Source organism: Lepus europaeus, chromosome 13 (genome assembly GCF_033115175.1).
Source record: "Lepus europaeus isolate LE1 chromosome 13, mLepTim1.pri, whole genome shotgun sequence".
NCBI classification, from domain to species: Eukaryota; Metazoa; Chordata; class Mammalia; order Lagomorpha; family Leporidae; genus Lepus; species Lepus europaeus.
Window position 1 is genome coordinate 65,624,852 of NC_084839.1, and position 25,483 is coordinate 65,650,334.

The 25,483-nt window shown below is 42.6% G+C and overlaps 1 protein-coding gene across 5 annotated transcripts in view; it reads left to right on the plus strand.

Moving 5' to 3' along the window:
- Positions 1–485: 485 nt before the first annotated feature.
- GMCL1 (germ cell-less 1, spermatogenesis associated) overlaps positions 486–25,483 on the plus strand; it is a 59,528-nt gene continuing 34,530 nt past the window's right edge. For 2 of the 5 annotated variants that reach the window (XM_062209587.1, XM_062209586.1), the window contains exons 1-7: positions 486–956; positions 11,033–11,156; positions 14,817–14,913; positions 16,515–16,612; positions 19,633–19,745; positions 20,370–20,435; positions 23,249–23,333. In XM_062209587.1, coding sequence (XP_062065571.1) covers positions 700–956; positions 11,033–11,156; positions 14,817–14,913; positions 16,515–16,612; positions 19,633–19,745; positions 20,370–20,435; positions 23,249–23,333 — 840 coding nt within the window. In that variant the 5' untranslated portion in view covers positions 486–699. The remainder of the gene's footprint in view (positions 957–11,032; positions 11,157–14,816; positions 14,914–16,514; positions 16,613–19,632; positions 19,746–20,369; positions 20,436–23,248; positions 23,334–25,483) is intronic. The other 3 variants (XM_062209583.1, XM_062209584.1, XM_062209585.1) reach the window with 2 other exon arrangements.

Sequence of the window (25,483 nt, forward strand, 5' to 3'; positions counted from 1 at the left end):
AAAGGTACTGAGTGTGGGACTGTGCGCTGTAACCCAGCGGGTCTCTTTCCTGTTCTCAGTAGGCGAGGGTTGACGTTGTAGCCCCCGTGGAGTCCCACGCAGCTCCTCATTCCTGGTCCTCCTCCCACAGGAAGCCGCGCCCAGCCCTGCAAGGCCTCCGCTCCCAGCCTCCGAGGAGCCCCCAGCCCCAGCTGCGTCGGCTTCTAGCTCGTCGCCCGGCAGGACGCCTCGGAGCTCAAGGAACCTTTGTGAATGAACGACCTGCAATCCCAAGTCTTGGCAATACAAAGGGTTGTGTGATCTGCCCCTAATAAAACGACATTTGTCCCAACCCTGCGCTTAGCAACCGGCCGGCCGCAGTACGGGAGCCACCCATCCGCATACGCCCCGCCCACCACGCCCGCGTGTCCCCGCCCCTTCCGGAGGCTCGCCGTGCGCAGGCGCCGCCCGGCCCGCGCTTTGTTGAGAAGGCTAGGGGGCGAGGCCCTGCGGTCCTGGCGCGCCGCGCGGCCGGACGCTGCGGGCGGGGCGGGGATGGAGGTGGTAGCGTCCGCTGCAACGGTTGGGGCTGCGCGTGAGAAGGTGGCAGTGTAGGCACCTGAGCTGCGGGGAGGCCGGCGGCGGCCGGGCCATGGCGGGAGACCCTCTCCTCTGGGATCCCTGAGGTGCGCTCCCTGAAGTCCCGGGGAGCCGTGTCCCATGGGCTCGCTGAGCAGCCGAGTTCTGCGCCACCCTGGGCGAGCCCGAGCCCAGCAGGAGCCGGGGCCCGGGGCCGGGGGCTCGGCCCGAAGGCCCGAAACTGGAGGCGACGCGTCCGGTCACGGCTTCTTCTACTACCCGGTCAGCCGTAAGCGCAAGCAGAGCAGCGGGGCCTTCTACTATCACCCCGACTCCGAGACAGACGACGATGAGGACGAAGGGGACGAGCAGCAGCGGCTCCTCAACACCCCTCGGAGGTGAGTCGGGGCCGGCCCCCGCACCCGCACCTGTTGGGCCTGGGCAGAGCAGATGTGCCCTTGACAGGGGAAAGGGGGCCGCTGGCCCGAGGCCGGTCAGGGCCGGGGGCGCCCTGGGAGGTGCCCCGGGCTCTGCATTGGTAAACCACAGACGCTGCCGGGGTGCTGGGGTAGCCCCAAGATGAAACAGAAACGCCAAGCGAGGCCTGCGTCGCTGTAAACCGCAGAGTCGGGCGGCTGTCCGGCCCTCCCTCGTCACCTCTGCCCCCGGTGAGTAGCCGCAGACCCAGTTGTTTTGCATCCGGCGGCCTTAAATAGTGCAGAGAGGTGTATTTCGTCTCCGAGTTTAGCACCCCTGTGGTCGCGCACGCGGGTGGGGCCGATGATTGTCCGCAGGTGTTTGCCTTCACTGTCAGGGTTCGCAGTGGTATACGTTTGTTCCTCCCTAGGAGCAAACTTTTCAGAGCCTCTAGAAATTGAAGTTGTGTGAAGCTGCACTGTAACTTGCTTAACTTTTTTTTTTTTTTCAAGAGTTGAAAAGCAAAGCGTTTACTTGTACTTGTGAACTGCGACGTGGTGGATAAAAAGGTTGTATTGTCTCATAAACAGTCTGGCTGCTCTTCTGTTTTCACTTGTTTGTTTGAAAGGCAGACAGACACAGGGATCTTCCATCTGCTGGTTCACTCCCCAAATGTCCACAACACTGGATTGGAGCTAAAAGCCTAGAACTCAATCTAGGTTTCCCACCTGAGTGGCAGTGACCCAAGCCCTTGGACCATCCATCACCTGCTGCCTCCCAATTGCACATTAGCAGGAAGCTGGATTAGAAGAAGAGGAGCCAGAATTCGAACCAGGCCCTCCAGTATGGGATGTGGGTTCTGCTATACCAAAGGCCACCGCTTGTTTCTGTTTTTAAAAGGTTATTAGTGGGACCGGCACTGTGACGAGCAGGTAAAGCCGCTGCCTGCTGTGCCGGCATCCCATATGGGTGCAGGTTCAACTCCCAACTGCTCCACTTCCCATCCAGCTCTTTGTTATGGCCTGGGAAAGCAGTAGAAGATGGCCCAAGACATTGGGCTTCTGCACCTGCATAGGAAACCCAGAAGAAGCTCCTGGCTTCAGATTGGCACAGCTCCAGCTGTTGTGGCCACCTGAGGAGTAAACCATTGAATGAAAGGCTCCCTCCCTCCCTCTCTCTCTGCCTCTGCCTCTCTGTAACTCTGCCTTACAGATAAATAAACCTTTTTAAAAAAATTTTTAAAAAATCATTAGTGTGGGCCGGCGCCACAGTTCAATAGGCTAATCCTCTGCCTAGCGGCGCCGGCACACCTGGTTCTAGTCCCGATCGGGGCTCCGGATTCTGTCCCGGTTGCCTCTCTTCCAGGCCAGCTCTCTGCTGTGGCCAGGGAGTGCAGTGGAGGATGGCCCAAATGCTTGGGCCCTGCACCCCATGGGAGACCAGGAGAAGCACCTGGCTCCTGGCTTCAGATCAGCGGTGTGCCGGCTGCAGCGCGCCAGCCGCGGCAGCCATTGGAGGGTGAACCAATGGCAAAGGAAGACCTTTCTCTCTCTCTCTCTCACTATCCACTCTGCCTGTCAAAAAAAACAAAACAAAAAAAAAAATCATTAGTGTGATTACTTAGATATAGTTGTTTAAAATTTTTATTTTATTTGAAATGCAGAGAAAGATGGTCTGTTCTGTTTCACTCCCAAATGCCCACAGTAGCCTGGAGTGGGCCAATTCTTCAGCCATTGCCTACTGTCTCCCAGTCTGTGCATTAGCTGGAATCTAAAATCAAGAGCTAGAGCTGGAACTGGAGCTAGAACTTGAACCCAAGCACTCCTACATGACACCTGGGCATCCCAAGTAGCATCTTACCTGCTGCACCAAATGCTTGCTTTAGAGAAATCAAATTTTTTTTTAAAAAAGATTCATTCAAAAAATTACCACAGGTGTTGCATATCAGTTTAAAAGTTACTGCAGGTTTACACATTATGTAAAAATCTTAAAGACTAGTTTATGAAGCTTTTCATACAGTTTACATTTTGTGAATACTGTTCACTAACTTCCTTGAAGAATCAGTGTAATGTTTTTATTTACTTATTTGAAAGGCAGAGTTAGAGAGGGAAAGACAGAATGAGAGACCTTCTGTCTGCTGGTTCACTCCACAAATGGACTCAACACTCAGGGCTGGTCCAGGCTGAAGCTAGGCTCCCAGAACTCCATCTGAGTTTCCTACATTGGTGGCAGAGGCGCTAGCACTTGGGGCCATCTTCTACTGCTTTTCCAGGCACACTAAGCAGGGAACTGGATCAGAAGTGGAGCAGTTGGAACTCTTAACGAGTTCTATCCTCTGGTTCACTCCCCAGATAGCCGAAATGGCTGGAGTTGAGCCGATCTGAAGCCAGGAGCTTCCTGGTCTCCCACATGGATGCAAGGGCCCAAGGACTTGAGCCATCCTCTGCTGCTGCTTTCCCAGGCACATTAGCAGGAAGCTGTATAGAAGTGGAGCAGCCGAGACTCAAACCAGTGCCCATATGGGATGCCGCTGCAGGCTGGGGTTTTAACCCACTGCACCACAGAGCCAGCCCCCCTTCAGTGTATATTTTTTTTTTTTTTTTACAGTTTACAGACAGTGAGAGACAGAGAAAGGTCTTCCTTCCGTTGGTTCACTCTCCAAATGGCTGCAATGGCCGGAGCTGCGCCGATCCGAAGCCAGGAGCCAGGAGCCAGGAGCTTCTTCCTGGTCTCCTATGTGGGTGCAGGGGCCCAAGCACTTGGGCCATCCTCCACTGCTATCCCAGGCCACAACAGAGAGCTGGACTGGAAGAGGAGCAACGGGACTAGAACCTGGTGCACATATGGGATGCCAGCGCTGCAGGTGGAGGATTAACCTAGTAGCCATGGCGCCGGCCCCCCTCAGTATATTTTTAAGAGTTCAGATTCTGAATTCTTTTCTGTTATTCTTTAGTTAATAGTCTTTTTTTTTTTAAATATTTAATTTTTTGAAAGAGCTACACAGAGAAGGAGAGGCAGAGGGAGAGAGAGAGGTCTTCCATCTGCTGGTTCACTCCCCAATTGGCCACAACGGCCGGAGTTGTGCTGATCTGAAGCCAGGAGCCAGGAGCTTCTTCCAGGTCTCCCACACGGGTACAGGGGCCCGAGGACTTGGGCCATCTTCTACTGCTTTTCCAGACCATAGCAGAGAGCTGGATCGGAAGTAGAGCAGGCGGGGCTAGAATCGGTGCTGGAGGCAGCAGCTTTACCCCACTACACCACAGCGCCAGCCCCAGTTAATAGTCTTATTTTCTTCGTAAGTAAAATAGAGATACTCATACCTGCTTTATAAAGTTTGACAAATAGGAGAGTGAATACAATGCATAGTACTTGGCTTGTGAGCACTCAATAAGTATTATATTTTCTTGATGAATTGACCCCTTTACCATTACAGAATTTCCATTCTACTTTATCACTGCAAATATAGCCACTACCACTTTTTTTTTTTTTAAGATTTATTTATTTATTTATTTGAAAGTCAGAGTTACACAGAGAGGAGAGGCAGAGAGAGAGAGATATCTTCCATCCGATGGTTCACTCCCCAATTGGCCACAACGGCCAGAGCTGTGCTGATATGAAGCCAGGAGCTTCCTCCGGGTCTTCCCATGCAGGTGCAGGGGCCCAAGGACTTGGGCTGACCTGTACTGCATTCCCAGGCCACAAAAGAGAGCTGGATCAGAAGTGGAGTAGCTGGCATTCGAACTGGCGTCCATATAGGATGCCAGCGCTGGAGGCAACAGCTTTGCCTGCTATGCCACAGTGCTGGCCCCAATATAAATCATGCTTATTTGAAGGGAAGAGTTTCTTAATCTCATAGTTAAATGTAATCTTTTTCTTACAATCCATCAGGTGCTTAAAGTTGGGCCCTCTTTTCATTTGTATCTTTTTAAAAAAAAAATTTTATTTGAAAGGCAGAGTTACAGAGAGAAGGAGAGGCAGTTAGACACACACATAGAGAGATGTCTTCCATCCATTGGTTCACTCCCCAATTGGCCGCAACGGCCAGAGCTGTGCCGATCTGAAGCCAGGAGCCAGGAGCTTTTTCCAGGTCTTCCCATGCAGGTGCAGGGGCCCAAGGACTTGGGCCATCGTCTACTGCTTTCCCAGGCCATAGCAGAGAGCTAGATTAAAAGTGGAGCAGCCAAGACTTGAACCAGTGCCCATATGGGATGCCACCATTGCAGGTGGTGGCTTTACCTGCTGTGCCGCAGCTCTGGCCCCTTCATTTGTATCTTACATAAACTGGGCTTGCTTGCTTGCTTTTTTTTTTTTTCTTCCTAGAGTTTTGTACTACCTTTTCTCTCCCTGTTGACAAAAGAATAGTTCATATCTTCAGGTTTTTCTTTTTAAACACACTTGCGTGGAATCCTCAAAGCCTAGCCCTACCTCCTTTGTCCCTCTATCCTCCTCCTGCAGTCTGAATCTTCCTGCTTTTATTCTGGGACTTGATTTTATCCCATCTCTAGGATTTTCTATAGCCCGTATCTTTTGTTTTTCTTTAAAATTTTTATTTATTTGAGAGGTGGGAACACATATACACACAGATCCCATCCACTGGCCTGCTCCCCAGATGCTTACAACAGGCCTAGTTAAGGCTGAAGCCAAGAGCAGGAACCTAATCTCCCGCGTCGGTGGCAGGAACTCTATTACTTGAATCTTCACTGCTCAAGTCATTGTCTGCATTAGCTGCAGGAAGCTGGAGTCAGGAGCTGGTGCTGTCAACCCCAGATATAAGACAAGAACGTCTTAAGCTGTAGGCCTAACACCTGGCCCTGTATCTTTTTCTTTCTTACTCATCTTAGGGAACTACATGTTCAAGTATTTTCCCAAGAAAGTGTATGAAAGCGTGTAGTTTGTGCATATCTAAATGTAAATTTAGTTTCACTCAACTTATCCTTTGAGGGGTATGGTAATCTAATGTAAAATAACTTTCTAATGTAAAATAACTTATCTTTTATATTATGTCATCTTCTGGCCTGCAGCTTTGATGAAAAATTTGATCCTGATCGAATTTTCTTTTCTTTTTAGGTGGCCTTTTTTCCCCCCCTTCCCTCTCTGTAACTGTTTCTTGGTGATTTGGAATTTAGTTGGCATTTGATTAAGTGTGGGTTTTTTAATGGCCTTGGTGTTTGGTGGATCTTACAATCTAGAAACTCAAGTACTACTTTCGTTTTGGAAAATTTTCTTCCATAATTTCTTTTGTTACCTTTGTTTTCTGTTTCCAGTATCCTTTTTGACTGGATTTTGGATTTCTTGGATTACACTTCACTTATTTTTTTTCCTTTCTAGGTCTTTTGTTCTGTGTTTGGGAAATTTCCTTAACGTTTTCATCAGCCTTTTTTTTTTTTTTTTTTTTTTTTTTAATTTCAGTAACCATGTTTTTAGTCTCTAAGAGCTATTTTTTGTTCTGAGTAATCCTTTATTATAACTCCAGTTCTTTTATAAATGTAATAATTTCACATCTCTGGGTGTACTAATCAGAAGTGTTTTTCTGCTTTGTGTTTTTTAAAAGTTCTTTTTCCATGAATTATGTTTTCCTCTGGGGCCAATTTCTCTCCCTCCCTCTCCCCTCATCCCCTCCTCCTTTATGCTTCTAATTTTCCTTTAGTTGACAATTCTTGGTTGTCTGCGTACAGTTAAGAGTGAATATTTCTGTATTTATGTGTGGTAGGTTGTTTTTTGTTTGTTTTAATTGTTAATTATTAGAGACAGAAATCTTCCATTCAAGGTTCACTCCCCAAATGCTTACAGTGGTTGGAACAGGGCCAGACTGAAGCCAGGAGCCAGGAACTCAATTCAGGATTCCCTCACGGGTGTCAGAGACGCAACCACTTGAGCCATCACAGCTGCCTGCCAGGGTTTGCATTAGCAGGAAGCTGGAGGTGGGACTGAATGTGTTTTAATTGAGTCAATAGTTGTAATTCCAATGAGCCTCTTTGAGTAGTAAGACTAATAATTAAATTGGATATGGGTGGGGCATGCTTTGTTTTAGAGCAGAGATTCTTAGTCTTTCTGGTTCACAATACCCTTAGTGGCTTAGTAATTTTTTTCATGACATTCCTGCCAAAAGATGTACTTCGTGGTTAGGTTCAAAACAGCTTAATAGTAGTAAATTGCATGGGATTTGAAAGATATGACTGTTTCCTTCCAATGTGAAATTATTTCACCTGCCTGAGTTTTTGCTGCTGGTCCAGGTTTTTTTTTTTTTTTTTTTAAGATTTATTTATTTGAAAGTCAGAGTTACACAGGGAGAGAAGGAGAGGCAGAGAGAAAGAGAGGTCCTCCATCCACTGGTTCACTCCCCAATTGGCTGCAACGGCTGGAGCTGTGCCAATCTGGAACCAGGAGCTTCTTCCAGGTCTTCCAGCGCGGGTGCAGGGGCCCAAGGACTTAGGCCATCTTCCACTGCTTTCCCAGGCCATAGCAGAGAGCGGGATTGGAAGTGGAGCAGCCGGGTCTTGAACTGGCACCCATGTGGTATGCTGTCACTGCAGGTGGCAGGTTTTACCCATTATGCCACAGCGCAGGCCCCCAGGTGTCTGCACACAGTTTAGGAACCATGATTTAGGGTGAATGGGTTGGGACCTAACAGGCTATATGTTCTTCAAATGCCAGAATGGGGATTGCTTTTTCTGGGGCACCAGTTCCTACACTAAAGCCTCATTTCTCCCTTATAAGTCCCATTTCTATCTGCAAAGCCTTGGCATCTTTTTGCCTGGATGTCTGTTCTGTCTTCATAGAGAGTGAGGGAAGCCGTTAGCGGAGCAAGTTTCCTCATTTGCTGTCCTGCTTTTCACTTCTGCCTTTTATTTCCCTCAGACCCAGCCTTCCTTCTCCTCCAGGGTTGAGATGGGCTTAGCCTGCATTTGACTCTTCATAATGTATTTTGGGTTGTAGCTTTCACTGCTTTTTTGTTGTTGTTTTTAATTGTAGTTTATTTTAGAACCTTCCCATCAGGTAATCAGCCCATCCCCACCATTTTGCTCTTGTGGACTTGTTCCTTTTTATACTTTTAATCATTTAAAAAATGTTTTCGTCACTCTGCCTTTTAGGTAGTTGAAAATAAAGAGAGAAAAAGAGATATCTTCCATCCACTGGTTCACTACCCTAAATGCCAGCAACAGCTAAGGCTATACCAGACCAAAGCCAGGAACCAGCAGCTCCATCCAGATTTCCCACATGGCTGGCAGGACCCCAAGCACTTAAGCCATCATTGGATGCCTCCAAGATGCATTAGCAGGAAACTGGATTGAAAGCCTATATGGGATGTGGGGGTTGCCTGCTGTGCTAAAACACCTGTCTCCTTGTACTTTTAATCTTTAATGTGATTTGAGGAGAGATGGGAAGTGACCATGTGCTCATTCTGCTATCAGGAACTGGAATCTACACTGTCTCATTTATTTCTCAAAATAACTGGGACTCAGACCCAAGTCTGCCCACTACCAAAGCATGTGCATTTTTTTTTTTAAGACTTTTCTTTTTTGAAAAGCAGAGAGAGCACGTGAGCTCCCGTTGTTGATTCACTCCCCAGATGTCTGCAATGGCTCAGCCTGGACTATGGTCTAAAGCCAAGCCAGGAACAGAATCTAGGTTTCCCATCACTGCTGGCTTCTAGGGTCTGGATTAACAGGAAGCTAGAGGTAGGAGCTGGGCCAGGAATTATTATTATTATTTATTTTTTTGACAGGCAGAGTTAGAGACAGAGAGAAAGGTCTTCCTTCCGTTGGTTCACCCCCTAAATGGCCACTACGGCTGGTGCGCTGCGCCGACCTGAAGCCAGGAGCCAGGTGCTTCCTCCGGCGCCGGCCAGGAATTATTATTTTTTTAAAGATTTATTTATTTATATATGGAACTTGTATAACAAAATTTAGAAGAAAAGATTTTTTTTTCTTGATTTGAAAGTCAGAGTTATACAGAGAGAGGAGAGAGAGAGAGAATGAGAATGTTCCATCCACTGGTTCACTCCCCAAATGGCTGCAACGGCTGGGGCTGGGCCAGGCCAAAGCCAGGAGCTAAGATCTTTTTCCAGGTCTCCCACATGGGTGCAGGGGCACAAAGACTTGGACCATCTTCCACTGCTTTTCCCAGACACATTAGCAGGGAGCTGGATCAGAAGTGAAGCAGCGAAGACTGGAACCGGCCCCTATATGAGTTGGCAGCACTGCAGGCAGAGATTTAACCTTGTACGCCACAGTGCCAACAGGGACCGGGAATTGAACTCAAGCACTGATGTGGGAGGGAGGCTTTTAACCAACATGTTAACCGTGAGCCACATGCCTGCCTCAGCATATGCTTTGTTTAATGTTTGTTGGGAGACCAGACACTGGTTCAGGATACCATCTGAAGCAGTCACTTCATTTTTTAAAAAGAGATTTAAAAGTTTTAACTACTAGGAAAGCTGTCACAATTGGTTAGGAATTTGAGATATAGATTGACCTCTACCAGAATAGTTTTTTCATTTATAGGATCATCTTGAGCAGTGATTTTTCCAGCTTTTTTTCTTTAATCATTTCTCTTCTAAGTTAAATTTTGTGGGAGCAGGCATTTAGCCAAGAGGTTGACACCAGTTAAGAGGCCGACGTGCCCCCACCCCCCAACTCTTGCAATGTAAAAATAATTAAATCTTACACAGAAATCCAGTATATTTTTATATATAATAGGTGGTATTGCTCTGGCTGGAGTTAGGTGAGCTGTTCAGAGTTAATGGCCAAGCACTCCCTGGTGGTCCCTAAGGTGCCTCTCCTTGAGCATAGTTTTGAAACCTTTGGTCTAAAACTGCAAACCATTTATCCAGTGAAAGTGGGTGGGGTAGGGTTGATTGATTAAAAACTCATCTTCTCGCCGGCGCCGCGGCTCACTAGGCTAATCCTCCGCCTTGCGGCGCCGGCACACCGGGTTCTAGTCCCGGTTGGGGCGCCAGATTCTGTCCCAGTTGCCCCTCTTCCAGGCCAGCTCTCTGCTGTGGCCAGGGAGTGCAGTGGAGGATGGCCCAAGTGCTTGGGCCCTGCACCCCCTGGGAGACCAGGATAGGCACCTGGCTCCTGCCATCGGATCAGCGCGGTGCGCTGGCCGCAGCGCGCCAACCGCGGCGGCCATTGGAGGGTGAACCAACGGCAAAGGAAGACCTTTCTCTCTGTCTCTCTCTCACTGTCCACTCTGCCTGTCAAAAAATAAAAAAAATAAAAAAAGAAAAACTCATCTTCTCATCTTACTTACTTTGGTACTAAAATAAGATTAAATTATTTTAAAATTACTTGGGTGGATGAAATTTTTACTCATGGTCTCCATTTTCTAGTTGCATAGCAAATTAGTACAGTTATACTGACAGCCTCCATAAGGTTGGTTTCTAAATAAGCAAAAATCATCTGACTTCTTAATCTGTTGAAATGCAATCAAATTCAAAAATAAAAAGTTGCTACAAAGTGTCTAGTGAGGTGTTGGCGCTCTAGAGTAGCCAGTAAAGCTACTGTCTGCAGTGCTGGCATCCCATATGGGTGCCAGTTCAAATCCCAAGTCCCGACTCTTCCACTTCCCTTCCAGCTCCCTGCTATGGCCTGGGAAAATAGAAGATGGCCTAAGTATTTGGGTCCCTGCACCCTTATGAGAGACCCAGAGCAGGCTCCTGACTTTGGATCAGCCCAGCTCCAGCCATTGTGGCCAACTAGGGAGTGAACCAGTGGATGAAAGACCTCTCTCTCTCTCTCTCTCTCTCTCTGCCTCTGCCTCTCTCTAGCTCTGCCTTTCAAATAATAAGTAAATAAACCGTTAAAAAAAAAAAAAAGTGTCTAGTGAGAGATCTCCCTCCCATCCTGCCCCCATCTGTCAACTCCTGGGAATTGAGTGCCCCAGAAAGCATTGTCCTCGTGAGTAGGCTTTCAGATAGAAGCAAATTTCAGTTTATAATGTCCACAATAGATAAGGTGACTATTCAACAGAAATTGAACAAAGTGTATTTTGAAATATCCAAAATCGGTAAAACATTCCATTATATATGTAACTTTTACATTTCTTTTAACAGGAAAAAATTAAAGAGTACATCCAAATATATTTACCAAACGTTATTTTTGAATGGTGAAAATAGTGACATTAAGATTTGTGCTCTAGGAGAAGAGTGGAGCTTACACAAAATATATTTATGTCAAGTAAGTATTTTATTTTTCTGTTTAGATAACCATGGTATATATTCTTCCTGACCTGTAATAACTAATAGAGCACCTAAAAGGTAATCTATAGAAGTGAAATTGACACTTTGAGAAGTAATGACTTTGAACAGCCCTTGTCTCAACTATTGAGGAAACAGGGTTTTTTTTTTTTTTTTTTTTTTTCATACTATTTATTGAACTCTTTACTTAACATAGTTAATCATATGTGTATCAAGTTAATTGAAAATAGATCTTAGTAAAAAATAAGAATGGGAATGAGAGGGAGGAGGGAGAGGGGTGGGAGAGCTGGTGGGAAGAACCACCACATTCCTAAAATTGCAATTATGAAATGTGTGAAGTTTGTATTCCTTAAATAAAAGGTTTCTGGGGAAAATAAATAAGTAAATAACCATGGTAGTCAATTACAAAAATGCAACCTCTTTGAATTCATATTCTTTCTTGTTTCTATGTGTTACAGTAATATTTTACATGGAGAATAGCTGTTAAGTCCTTCATTTGATAAAAAAAAAAGTCTTTTATTAAAAACATGGTGAACAATGTTAGTGAAAATTTAGTTTTGCTTAGAAAACAGATTTTGAAATTTCATTTCATATGAGCTGAGCATTACCTGTTATTACTTCAAAAAGGTGCTTATTTTGATACTTTCTGTTGATAAAGTGGAAAAAATGAGGGAAAATGATTAATATTAAAGTTGAGAATGGTAAATTACTATGTATATGATTATTTATATTAGATAAATTCATTTGAAATGTTGGCTTTGCAGCTTAGGCTGAATGTGAATGGAAAGTTCTTGAAACTCTTCCTTCTCTCCTAGAAAATCCAGTTACACTAAAGACAAATATATAGACTGTCACCTAGCCAAATACATATTTAGTTTCTGTGCTGAAAATATTACTGTCTGCCACCCCATTTTAAAGATTCAGAGCTTTCAAAGCAGAAGAAAATGTTGCTGTAATGGCTCAGCTTTTTTTGTGTGTGTGTATATATAAATAAATCAAATATGTATGTAAGGCATTGTTTTAGGCACTGGGATAACACAAGGAGCAGTTCTTATCCTTGTGGAGATTGTCTTTCCTCTCTGCTTTACCATTTGAGAGTAATTATGGGGGCTGGCGCCACGGTTCACTTGGTTAATCCTCCATCTGCGGCGCCAGCATCCCCTATGGGCGCTGGTTCTAGTCCCGGCTGCTCCTCTTCCAGTCCAGCGCTCTGCTGTGGCCCGGGAAGGCAGTGGAGGATGGCCCAAGTGCTTGGGCCCCTGCACCCGCATGGGAGACCAGGGAGAAGCACCTGGCTCCTGGCTTCGAATTGGCACAGCGCTGGCTCTCTCTCTCACTGTCTATAACTCTGTCAAAAAAAAAAAAGAGTAATTATGCTACTAAGATGGTATAATATAGCATTTTTCATTAAAAGCGTTAGATCAGCAGTTTTTTCTCCTACATTTTAGTCATGTTCTTATTTTGTGTAAGTTTGACTTGAATTATGTAACTCATATATTAAAATACTGATCTTAGCTTGAAGATATGATTCGTATCTTTCTAGTCTCTGAAAGCAGTTTTTGAGTTTGAAGGTGAAGAATGCTTCTGTTAAAGCATTGCCACTCATGAAAACTGGACTGATGTTCAAGCCACATGCTCAAATATAAGCCCCTTGAGGACAAAAGTAATGTCTGCTATATTCACAGTGCCTTCTCCTACAGTTAGCCCTCTGTATCTGCAAGTTTCGAATTTGTGGATTCAACCAACTGTGGATCAGAAATATTCAGAGAATAGAAATCTGTCTGTGCTGAATGTGTATACACTATTTTTGTTATTATTCCATAGACAATACAGTATAGCAACAATACAGCATAGCATGGATGTTGCATTAGGTATTATAAGTAACCTAGCAGTGATTGAAAGTATACAGAATATGTAGGTCATATGTAATACTGTGAGCATTCATGGTTTTTAGTGTCTGTAGTGGGTCTTAGAACCAGTATAATTAGTAAAATTTAAAATAAATTAGTTAATATTTGATCATTCCAAAGTACAAATTCTGAGAGGTACTGTCTGAAAGGTAAATAGTGATTTCATCCATTCTAGTACCTTTTCAAGACTTCAAGTTTGTTTGTTTGTTTGTTTTAAATTTTTGACAGGCAGAGAGGACAGTAGAGGGAGACAGAGAGAAAGGTCTTCCTTTTTGCCGTTGGTTCACCCGCCAATGGCAGCCGCGGTTGGCGTGCTGCGGCCGGCGCACCGCGCTGATCCGATGGCAGGAACCAGGTTCTTATCCTGGTCTCCTATGGGGTGCAGGGCCCAAGCACTTGGGCCATCCTCCACTGCACTCCCTAGCCACAGCAGAGAGCTGGCCTGGAAGAGGGGCAACCGGGACAGGATCAGTGCCCCAACCGGGACTAGAACCTGGTGTGCCAGCGCCGCAAGGCGGAGGATTAGCCTACTGAGCCGCGGTGCCAGCTTAAGACTTCAAGTTTGATCTGGAATTTTTTAATTTGATTAAAACTAAACATTAGATTTTCCCCAGTGCCTTTGGGGATCATCCTGTTAGTGCTGACTTTGGACTGATCTGGACCCTTGTGTAGCCACTGAAATACATTAAACATCCAGCAGTTTGAGGACTTTTAGTTTCCTCTTCTCTCCTTCTCATTACATATTGTGTCTTCATCTGGCATGTTTGTGAGAGACACTTAAGCATATGACAGCTTCTAATTGAATTTAGAACCTCATTGACGGCCAGCTCTCTGCTATGGCCCAGGAAGGTAGTGGAGGATGGCCCAAGTCCTTGGGCCCTACACCCGCATGGGAGACCAGGAGAAGCTCCTGGCTTCGGATCGGCACGATGCGCCGGCCACAGCAGCCATTGGAGGGTGCACCAACGGCAAAAAGAAAGACCTTTCTCTCTGTCTCTCTCTCTCTCTCACTATCCACTCTGCCTGTCCAAAAAAAAAAAAAAAAAAGAACCTCATTGAGAAGGAAAACATGTATAATAAACTCGGAAATTGTTATGACTAAGTAAAAAGCTAACCAGTTTCAAATAGTAATATAAATTCAATTCAGATAGTAATAAAGAATTTGGTTTAATTTTTGTTAAAATACTACTAAACAAAGTAGGTTTTTAAAGATTCATTTATTTATTTGAAAGAGTTACACAGAGAGAGGAGGAGAGGCAGAGAGAGAGAGAGAGAGGTCTTCCATCTGCTGGTTCACTCCCCAGTTGGCTGCAATGGCCGGAGTGTGCCAAGCCAGAAGCCAGGAGCCAGGGGCTTTTTCCAGGTCTCCTGTGCAGGTGCAGGGGCCCAAGGACTTGGGCCATCTTCTGCTGCTTTCTCAGGATCATTAGCACGGAGCTGGGGGAGAAGTGAAGCAGCTGGGTCTCGAACAGGTGCCCATATGGGATGCTGGCACTGCAGGCAAGCGGCCTACCTACTACGCCACAGCGCTGGCCCCAAAAGTAGGTTTTGATGTACTTTTTTGATACAATAGTGTCTTTGATTTCTCTTCTTATTTAGACATATTTGGTCATTTTTTTTCCCTTGAAATAATGAATCAGTTTTGATAGAATATTTGCTTGGAGGTATGGTGGGAAAATAATTTGGAAGATCAAATGCTGGATAACAATTGTTTTTGTTTTGTTTTTAAGTCTGGCTACTTTTCTAGTATGTTCAGTGGTTCTTGGAAAGAATCAAACATGAATATTATTGAATTGGAGATTCCTGACCAGAATATTGATATAGAAGGTAACTACCACCATAATTAATATTATGCAAAGATAATTAAATCATACCTTTAAATTCTTTTGGTAGAAAATGAACATTTTATTTTAACCTTGTAGACTAGAAAAAAAAGCTCCATTTAATACCCCAAGGCAATAATTTTATATTTATTTTAATCCATAGTTTATCAGTTCTGCTTTTCTTCTCCCTAATCTGTTTAGTCAGGTGGATCATGTCAGTCTATTTGCTGTCAGTCTGTTGACTTATCTGTGTAAATCTGTCTGCCTGGGATGTGGAAGATATATGGGGCAGGAAGGAGAAATATGACTTTAAAAATACATAGAAAATCTGGTAAATAATACTCATTGATTATCCCTTGTGTGAAGATCTTTTCAGGGAACAGTAGGACATAAATCATAGTCAAGATTATTTTAAATTTTTATGTATTTGAGAAGCAAGGAGTCAGAGATATTCTCTAGTTTATTCCCCAAATGCCTACAACATCCAGGGCTGGGCCAGGGCCAAAACCAGAATTCAATCCTGATCTCCTATGTGGGTGTCAGGACCCAAGTACTTGAGTCACCACCTGCTGCCTCCCAGGGTGTGCATTAGTAGGAAACTGGAATCAGAAGTGGAGCAGGGACTCTAACACAGCACTCTGTTACAGAATGCAGTCGTCCCCACTGGACTCCTAGCCATTTAACCACTGTGTCAAACACCCACCCTGTCAGTGGTGTTTTAGAACTGTCCTTAGTTAACTGAGGTCCAGAGAATTTCAGCGACTCATTTTGGATCTCAGAGCCATTCATTGAGCCTGCATCAGACTACAGATTACCTAGTTCCTATCCCAGGGCTCTTTCTAGTCCCCTCATTGATAGACCAGGTGGACATACCTGGGGCCTACCACATAGGCAAAGAGAAAAATTAAGAATGTTTACAGAGCAAACTTTGTAGTACGTTCTTCAGAGTGGCAGAAGAGAAAAAGATGTGCAGGCTTAGATAGCTGTGGGGCTTAGACATGAATCAGGACCATGAGCTATAATACAGACCCAGTGGTGAAGCATTGACAGCAGCAAGCTTAAGATTATCATTGGTTCTGTGTGCTTATACTTAATGATCAGTCCACTCAGGAATGTCATGAAAATTTTTCCAAGGTGTTTTGATTCTGACCACTAACTAATGTCAAGAAGGAGTATAAAAATGTACCCTAACTATAGTCAAGATGTGTAAATGTATAAGAAAACAGCTAGATTTGGTAGAATAAGTAAAAGTTTACATTGTTACTAAATTAACACTAGCCTTATTTATAAAATAAACTGAAAGTATCTCATTGTAAAAATTAAAAGAAAAAATAAGGAAGGTAGGAGCATGGGCAGGAAGGAGGGGAGGGTGGAAAGTATCCTTATGCTCTTAAATCTTAAATTATATGAAATTTGTTCACCTTATAGAAATAAAAACAATTTTAAAAACTATCCTTTATAATTAGTGATACCTGTATTACCCTTTTATTTATGTATAATATTTAGACAAATGTCTTTGTGTGAAGACAGTCATTATTATTTTTGTAATACTATTATGGATGTGATTATTATTATTTCATTCTACATGTGTACTTTTGCTTTCAGCACTGCAGGTTGCATTTGGGTCATTGTATCGAGATGATGTCTTAATAAAGCCCAGTCGAGTTATTGCCATTTTGGCAGCAGCTTGTATGCTGCAATTGGTAAGTCTGTACCTTGTTTAAGGAAAGGATCACAGCAATATTTCTGTTTTAAAGAATCTCTTCCAAAAACAAAAAGCTTAGCTTTTTATAATTGTTAGAATTAAAATTGTATGTATAAACATGTAATTTCTTAGAAATTATTTAAAATGCTTGACCAAAAGCAATTTATTACAGCTGAGGTCATGATGTCTGTGTAAAATGAATGCATACTGCTTCCTAGTAGATATCTTAGTATGATCACAATGTGGAAAACATTTGCTTGATTTCTGTTCATAAGTAATCTATTGTGACTCCAAGGCAGATGGCTTATGATTACTAAATGGTTCCTGGGTTCAAAAATACTGAGTACTATCTCTTCTTTTTAAGATTTATTTTATTGGGGCCAGCACTGTGGTGTAGTGGGTAAAGCCGCCACCTGCAGTGCCAGCATCCTATATTGGTGCTGGTTGGAGACCTGGCTGTTCCACTTCCTATCCAGCTCTCTACTATGGCCTGGGAAAACAGTAGAAGATGGTCTAAGTCCTTGGGTTCCTGCACCTACGTGGGAGACCCGGAAGAAGCTCCTGGCTCCTGGCTTTGGATTGGCCCAGCTCTGGCCGTTTCAGCCAACTGGGAAGTGAACCAGTGGATGGAAGACCTCTTTCTGTGAACTCTTTCAAATAAATAAATAAATTTTTTTCTAAAAAATCTTTAAAAAATAGATTTATTTTATTTATTTGAAAGGCAGAGTTAGAGTGAGAGAGATATCTTCCATTGCTGGGAGGGTTGGTCCTGGCCAAAGCCAAGAGCCAGGAGCTTCTTCCAGGTCTCCCATGGGGTTGGCAGGGGCCCAAGCACTTGGGTCGTTGTCCACTGCCTTCCCAGGTGTATTAGCAGAGAGCTGGGTCAGAAGTGGAGCAACCAGAACTCAAACTGGCACCCATATGGGATGCTGGCATTGCAGGCTGCGGCCTAATCTGTAACATCATAATGCTGGACCCTCAACTTTTTCTTAATTAAGAAGTAATTATTAATCACATGTATTTTAATCTGTTGGTACAATGAGATTCCTTCATTCAGCAGAAGTATATTGAGCAGTGTGTCAGAGGAGGCATAGAGTTCCAAAAGTAAATTAAGGTGTAGACTCTACGTTCAGGGAACTCACAGTATAGTGTGTGTGCGTTGTGTGGGAGGGAGGGTTAATAACATAAACCAAAATGTAAAGAGATACCGAGTATTTTAGGTATGAAAATGTAGTGGATGCATAAAGAAGGGAGTGATCAGTTCAACTGGCAGGTTTCATAGAAGGAAGTTATGTTTCCAGATTAAGTCTTTAAAGTAGAAATTCTGTTTACTGAGAAAGCGAGAGAAAAGAAGAGCATTTCAGACAGAGAGAACAGAGTAAGACCTGGCTAGAGATGTGAAATAACAGAAAGTTAGAGAATCTAACATGGCTCTAGCATAAATATGAGGGTTGGAGAGACAGAAACCACATCTCAAAGTCCCCTTATACATTGCTAAGAACTTTAGCCACTGCATGTAAGTATCTTTGGAGTGCTGGAAAAATTATAATTAGGGAGAAGACAAATTATATTTTATGAAGGCTACTTCAAAAACAATATGAAGAATGGATTGAAGGAAAGATAAGTACATTAGAGATAAAACCCTATTGTAGTAGTCCAAGCAGGAATCTAAATTAGGAAAGTAGCAGTAGGCATAGTAACAAAAAAAAGGGATACCAAAACTATTAAGTAGGAATAATCCGTGGACTTGGTGAAAAATGAGATGCTAAGAGGGTAGAGGAGGAATTTAGAATAACTTCTAGGTGAGTATAAAATCCTAACAGAGCCGGCGCTGCAGCTCAGTAGGCTAATCCTCTGCCTTGCGGCGCCGGCACACCAGGTTCTAGTCCCGGTCGGGGCACTGATCCTGTCCCGGTTGCCCCTCTTCCAGGCCAGCTCTCTGCTGTGGCCAGGGGAGTGCAGTGGAGGATGGCCCAAGTTCTTGGGCCCTGCACCCCATAGGAGACCAGGAGAAGCACCTGGCTCCTGCCATCGGATCAGCGCGGTGTGCTGGCCGCAGCGCGCCTACCGCGGCGGCCATTGGAGGGTGAACCAATAGCAAAAAGGAAGACCTTTCTCTCTGTCTCCCTCTACTGTCCACTCTGCCTGTCCAAAAAAAAAAAAAAAAATCCTAATAGTGTTTTAGTTTGATGTTTCCAAAAAAAATTTAAATTTTGTGTGACATTTATCCACTGATTTGTTTGAAGTATTAGTTAATAGCTTACTAAATATCATTTGTTGAGATCATTTGGTTTCTAAAATGTTTTGATCCTTTCAGTACTTACTTCCAATAAATATACTATTTTTCTACCCTTGGTCTTAAATCCACTTTCTATGTTATTTTTTATGATTTACTAACTCTAACTTAATATATTTGAATGATGAATGTAGTTCAGTAATTTGAATGAAAAGTGACAGTATTCTTTCTATACATTAAAGTTCAAGTTCATTTGAAACCTCTAAGCATTTTAGATTAAAATTTTAATGTAAGTTGTTTAAAACAATAACATTTGTTTTAGGTGCAACTTGTAGGTACCGATAGGTGTTTTAAACTTTAATAAATATTTTCTGATAATTTATATTGTTTACTGATTGAGCCCATCACATGGTTAGCTAACTATGAAGAGTTCTTGATTTAAAGAGAATAGGCAAAACAGATAAAATGCTGCTAAAGAAATTTTAAAAGTTCTCAGAGAAAAGGGAAAAAGAAAGAGAATAGCAATGTTCATTTCTACTTTACTGCTTTCCCCCTACCATTTTTCAGTTCCAAGTATTTAGTTGAATACTTGCTGGATTTTTTTCAGTGTTTTTATTGGACTTAAAAAAACTTAGGCTTGCTGCACTTAATGAGTTTTCTTTCTTTTCTTTCTTTCTTCCTTCTTTTTTTTTTTTTTTTACTTTTTAATATGTAAAAGCACATATCAGAGCTAATTTTTCCCATGTGAAATGGGCCTTTCCAGTGCTTATTTATATTTACAGGATGGTTTAATACAGCAGTGTGGTGAGACAATGAAGGAAACAATTAATGTGAAAACTGTGTGTGGCTATTACACATCAGCAGGGACCTATGGATTAGATTCCGTTAAGAAAAAGTGAGTGACCTTTTCTTTATTTTTCCTCCCATCCCACTTTTGGGAATTTGATTGCTTTTGTTTCTTGAGAATGTATAGCTATGTATACAAAGAATCAAGGAAAAAGGGGGTGGAGAAATAGTTTTATTATATTAAAAAATATCCATTTTACTTTTTGACTATTAGTAAATTCCTCAAATGTTACTTTTTAAAATGGCTATGGGTGTGTTATACATGCTTATAAAGGCTTTGGTCACTCTTTACAGAGCATTTTCTGATGAACTTACTTAAGGAGCAGGCATGATAGACATTGTTTCAGTCCAACTGTTCCTGGTCCTTTTAACTCTTACTTAAGCTATTTTCAGATGTTAAAGAAGGTTATAGAAATATGCAAGCTCCTTCATATACCATTTAACAGAAAATTGAAGTTATATAGGTTAGAAATGCTGTTATTAATATCAAGGGAATATTCCCTTAATAACTACTGACAAAGCAATACTAAATTTCAGATTATTGTCTGAGCTAGAGAGTTTGAGCATGTCCCAGCAAGATTAACATGCTGTTTTTGTCCTATTAAGTTCTATTCAATAGGTTATAAATAATGTAGTAATATATAAATATAATAATTACATGTTTCAATTTCAGGTGCCTTGAATGGCTTTTAAATAATTTAATGACTCACCAAAATGTAGAACTTTTTAAAGAACTCAGGTATTTACATTTTAAATAACTTTATAATTAATAATCCTAAAATAATGTTTTTCTTTTTTCTAAGATTTATTTATTTGAAGAGCACAGCATCAGAGGGGGAAAAAAGGAGAGAGAGAGGAAAAAAAAAGATCTTCCATCTGCTGGTTCACTCCCCAAATGGTCACAATAGCCAGGGCTAGGCCATGCTGAAGCTAGGAGTCAGGAACTCCTTCCTGGTCTCCCGCATGGGTAGCAGGGGTCCAAGTACTTGGGCCAGCTTCTGCTGCCTTCTGGGGCCCCGTAGCAGAAAGCCAGATTGGAAGTAGAATACCTGGGATTTGAACCAGCATTCTGATGGGGGATGCTGGTGTTGCAAGTGGTGGCTTAACACACTGTGCTAATGTCAGCTCCAGTAATATTTTTCAATTATTGAAGTATGCAAGATATTTTTGTAGAACACAGAAATATATAATTTATGAAAAAGTGAACAATTTAATGAAAGGTGTCTTGACTGTATCCATGAGCTGAAGAAATGCTATACAAGTTTGTTTTCTGTTATAAATGACAAAATGTGTATTATGTCAAGTAGTTCAGTCAATTTTAATAGAAGAATGCATTGCTGCTGTAGGACTTTAGAGATATTTCAAGTGTTACCTGATTTCCGGGCTCTTAGACAATCTAGAACTTGTATGTGTATATATCTACATATAATACAAAGTTTATTTATTAGAAAGATAGGACAACAGAGAGGAAGGGAAAGACAGATCCTCTATCTACTGTTTCACTCCCCAGATACCCACAACAGGTGGGATTGGGCCAGGCCTAAACCAGGAGCCCTGAACTCCATCTAGATCTCCCACATGGGTGGCAGGGACCTGAGGACTTAGTCCATCATCTAATGCCTTCCCAGGTACATCAGCAGGAAGTTGGATTTGAAGCAGAGGAGCTGGGATTTGAACCAGCACTCTGATATGAGGTGGGGACATCCCAAGTGGTAGCTTAACCTGCTGTGCCAAAGTACCAGCCCCTGTCTTAAACTTCTTGCTAAGCCTAATGATATTAAATTTACAATTAGGTTGGCCTTCTAAGTCCACTTCATTCATTCATTCATTCAGCAGATACTTCCTGAATGTCATTATGTATAATGATACTCTGCTAGGAGCTGTGACATATGCAGAGCTGATTATGTCATGGTCTCTGTGGTCAGGAATCTTCTTTGCAGTAATGGGACTGAAGTATCTGTAATAGATCTGAGAAATTCAGGTTGGAATGAAGGTTTAAAGGCTAGGAGGTTTTATAGTCATTTTTAGGCTTTCTATTTCTATGACAGTGGTCCCACTGAAATAAGAGACAAATATCCCCAGAGTATGTGGCATTTTGATGGAAATGTACAAAACTAAAGACTAAACATCGCATAGCTTTCTGGGATGTAAATTTTACTGATTTGGGGAGGGACTATCTTTCATCTTTTTTTTTTTTTTTTAAAGATTTATCTGTTTGAAAGAGTTAGAGAGAGAGAGAGGTCTTCATCTGTTGGGTCACCCTTTAGATGGCTGTAATGGCCAGAGATGAGCTGATCTGAAGGCAGGAGCTGGGAGCTTCTTCTGGGTCTCCCACGTGGGTGCAGGTACCCAAGGACTTGGACCATCCTCCACTACTTTCCCAGGTGCATTAGCAGGGAGTTGGATTGGAAGTAGAGTAGTCAGGACTTGAACTGGTGTTCATATGGGCTGGCGTTGCAGGCCAGGGCTTTAACCCACTGTGCCACAGTGTCGACCCCCTTCTCTTTCATCTTAATAGCTGCTTTTCTTTAATAGCTTACTTTGGCAGAAAAGTTTGAAAAGCATTCATCACTTGGTTGTGTCAAGGCACAAACAGATTTTGGTAGTATATTTGTTTGAACATTGTAAAAAACACTTTATTTCTCTTTTATAATTTCTTCTTGCATTTTCTCAAAAGGAAGCTGAATCAATGTGGGGTCATCTTTAAAACTCAGAAACCCTTTGGCTTTTTGTGACTTGAAGGAAGGAATAAAAAAGGGAAAAGCAAAACAGACAACGGGCAGTAACTCCATACTAAATTTGAACTAACACACATTTATTGATCTTATTCTTGAGAGTAATAAAACCACTTTTTTGACTAAGCAAGTCTTTTTTGCCTGGAGGTTAAAGATTACTTTGAAGCTATAGTTGTTCTATGAATGTTGATAAGTATTTTTTGTTTGTTTTTACATAGAAGTGGGGGTGGTATAAGGCAAAAGAAAACTGCCACTCTTGGGACATTGCTTTAACTTGATCAAGCAGATCAAAGCTCTTTGTTTCCATATCTCTTTGAGAAAAAGACCTTTCACAGCCCACTCTGAATTAAAAGTCTAAGGGTAAGCATTTGGCCTGGTGGTTAAGACACCCATCCTTGTCTCCCTGTTGGAGTGACTGGGTTCAGTACTGGTTTTCTGACTCCAGCTCTGTGCCATTGCAGATGGTAAAAGGCAGCAATCATGGCTCATGAGTTGGGTTCCTGCCACCCACATAGGAGACCTGGCTTCAACCCCTGGCCCAGTCCTACCCATTGCGGGAGTTTGGGGAGTGAACTGGTGGTAGGCAACTCTTTCTCTTTGTCTTTCTCTGTCTCTCAAACAAATACTTAAAAGTAAAAGTATTATTGTGTACAAATAGGTTGTTTTGTAAGATTCTTTGCCTTGGACAAAATAAAATGCTGTAGTTTTTTTAAATTCAACTTTTTTTTTGATAAAGACTTAAAAATGGTAAGTTCTGTTAGGATCCTTCAACCTGTGCGTAAAAGTAAGCTCACTACCTTTGTTTTATCCTTCCCAGTATAAATGTCATGAAACAGCTCATTGGTTCATCTAACTTATTTGTGATGCAAGTGGAGATGGATGTATACACAGCTCTTAAAAAGGTATTGGTATAATGTAATGTATATACGATATCATCTCAGCATTGCTTATAATAGTGAAAAGTTGGAAACAGCCAGTGTCCAGTGAAAAAGTGATAGATATAAACTAAAGAAAATACAAATGCACCTTGATTTACAAGGTTATATCCTAAGAAAACTGTAAGTTGATAATACTGTTCAGTCAAAAATGCATTTTAATACACCTAACCTACCAGAAGTTATAGCTTAGACTAGCATCCCTTAAATGTGCTCGAACACTTACATTAGCATACATTGAGCAACATCATCTAATGTAAAGCCTATCTTGTAATAATATGTTGAAATCACCTTAATGTATTGCATACTGTTCTGAAAGTGAAGAATGGGATGGTTGTATGGTTTAAGTTAAAAAGCCATCATAACTTGATAACCATTTGCTAAAATGTTAAAAAGAAAAAAAAAAGTTTGGTGCCACGGCTCACTAGGCTAATCCTCTGCCTGCAGCGCCGGTACTCCAGGTTCTAGTCCCAGTTGGGACACCAGATTCTGTCCCAATTGCTCCTCTTCCAGACCAGCTCTCTATTGTGGCCCAGGAAGGCAATGGAGTATGGCCCAAGTGCTTGGGCCCTGCACCCGCATGGGAGACCAGGAGGAAGCACCTGGCTCCTGGCTTTGGACTGGGGTAGCGTGCTGGCCTTAGCGGCCATTTGAGGGGTGAACCAACAAAAGGAAGACCTTTCTCTCTCTCTGTCTCTCACTGTCTAACTCTGCGTGTCCAAAAAAAAAAAGTCCTTATATTTAGGGATATGTGGGTGATTTCACCTTCATTCATTGTACTTTTCTACCTTGAGAATGTTTCTTTTTTTTTTTTCAAAGAATTTTTTTCCACAATTAACATGTTAATATTATTTACATAGTCAGAAACTTTTTATGTAGAAGTTACTGTTTTAACAGTCTTAATGTTCTGTATATTTTCAAAGTTTAACCTGATTAAAGTTAAAAAATTATTTCATGATGAAATTTTCTTTTTTTTTTTTTTGGGACAGGCAGAGTGGATAGTGAGAGAGAGAGAGACAGAGAGAAAGGTCTTCCTTTTTGCCGTTGGTTCACCCTCCAATGGCCGCTGCGGCCGGCACATCTCGCTGATCCGAAGCCAGGAGCCAGGTGCTTCTCCTGGTCTCCCATGCGGGTGCAGGGCCCAAGCACTTGGGCCATCCTCCACTGCCTTCCCGGGCCATAGCAGAGAGCTGGCCTGGAAGGGGGCAACCGGGATAGAATCCGGCACCCCGACCGGGACTAGAACCCGGTGTGCCGGCGCCGCAAGGTGGAGGATTAGCCTGTTAAGCCACGGCACCGGCCATCATGAAATTTTCACACATGCATTTTCTAGAAAATGCTGAAATTATTTTAAAGGCCTGTTTGTACTTTCAGCATGTTTTGCTTCTTCCTTTTGAAAGATTTCAACTTTTTTTTTTAAAGATTTATTTATTGGGGCTGGTGCTGTGGCACAACAGGTTAACATCCTGGCCTGAAGTGCCAGCATCCCATATGGGCACTGGTTTAAGACCCGGCTGTTCCACTGTTAATTATTCCATAGATAGTCTCAGTAGCAATCATCCTTTCTCCTATGGTCATTATTATAATTTCACAGTGTATTTATTAAAACTAAGCTAATCAGTGAGTATGATTAATTAGTATAAAATTACTCAGTAATAAATATATTGTTTTACCTTTAAAAAAAAAAGATTTATTTTATTTATTTGAAAGAGTTACAGAGAGAGGTCTTCCATCTGCTGGTTCACTACCCAGATGGCCACAACGGCTGGAGCTGTGCTGATCCAAAGCCAGGAGCTTCCTCCGATTCTCCCACGTGGGTGCAGGGGCCCAAGGACTTGGGCCATCTTCTGCTATCCCAGGCCAAAGCAGAGAGCTGGATTGAAAGAGGAGCAGCCAGGACTAGAACTGGCATCCATACTGGATGCTGGTGCTTCAGGCCAGGGCTTTGACCAACTGTACCACAGCGCCAGCCCTGCTTTACCTTTTTAATACAGTAATTTAAGATAGGCTTGTGACCTAAATACTTCTCATGGGTCAGCTTTTTTTTTTTTTTAAAGACTTATTTATTTATTTGAAAGAGTTACAGAGAGAGAGAGAGAGAGAGAGAGAGAGGTCTT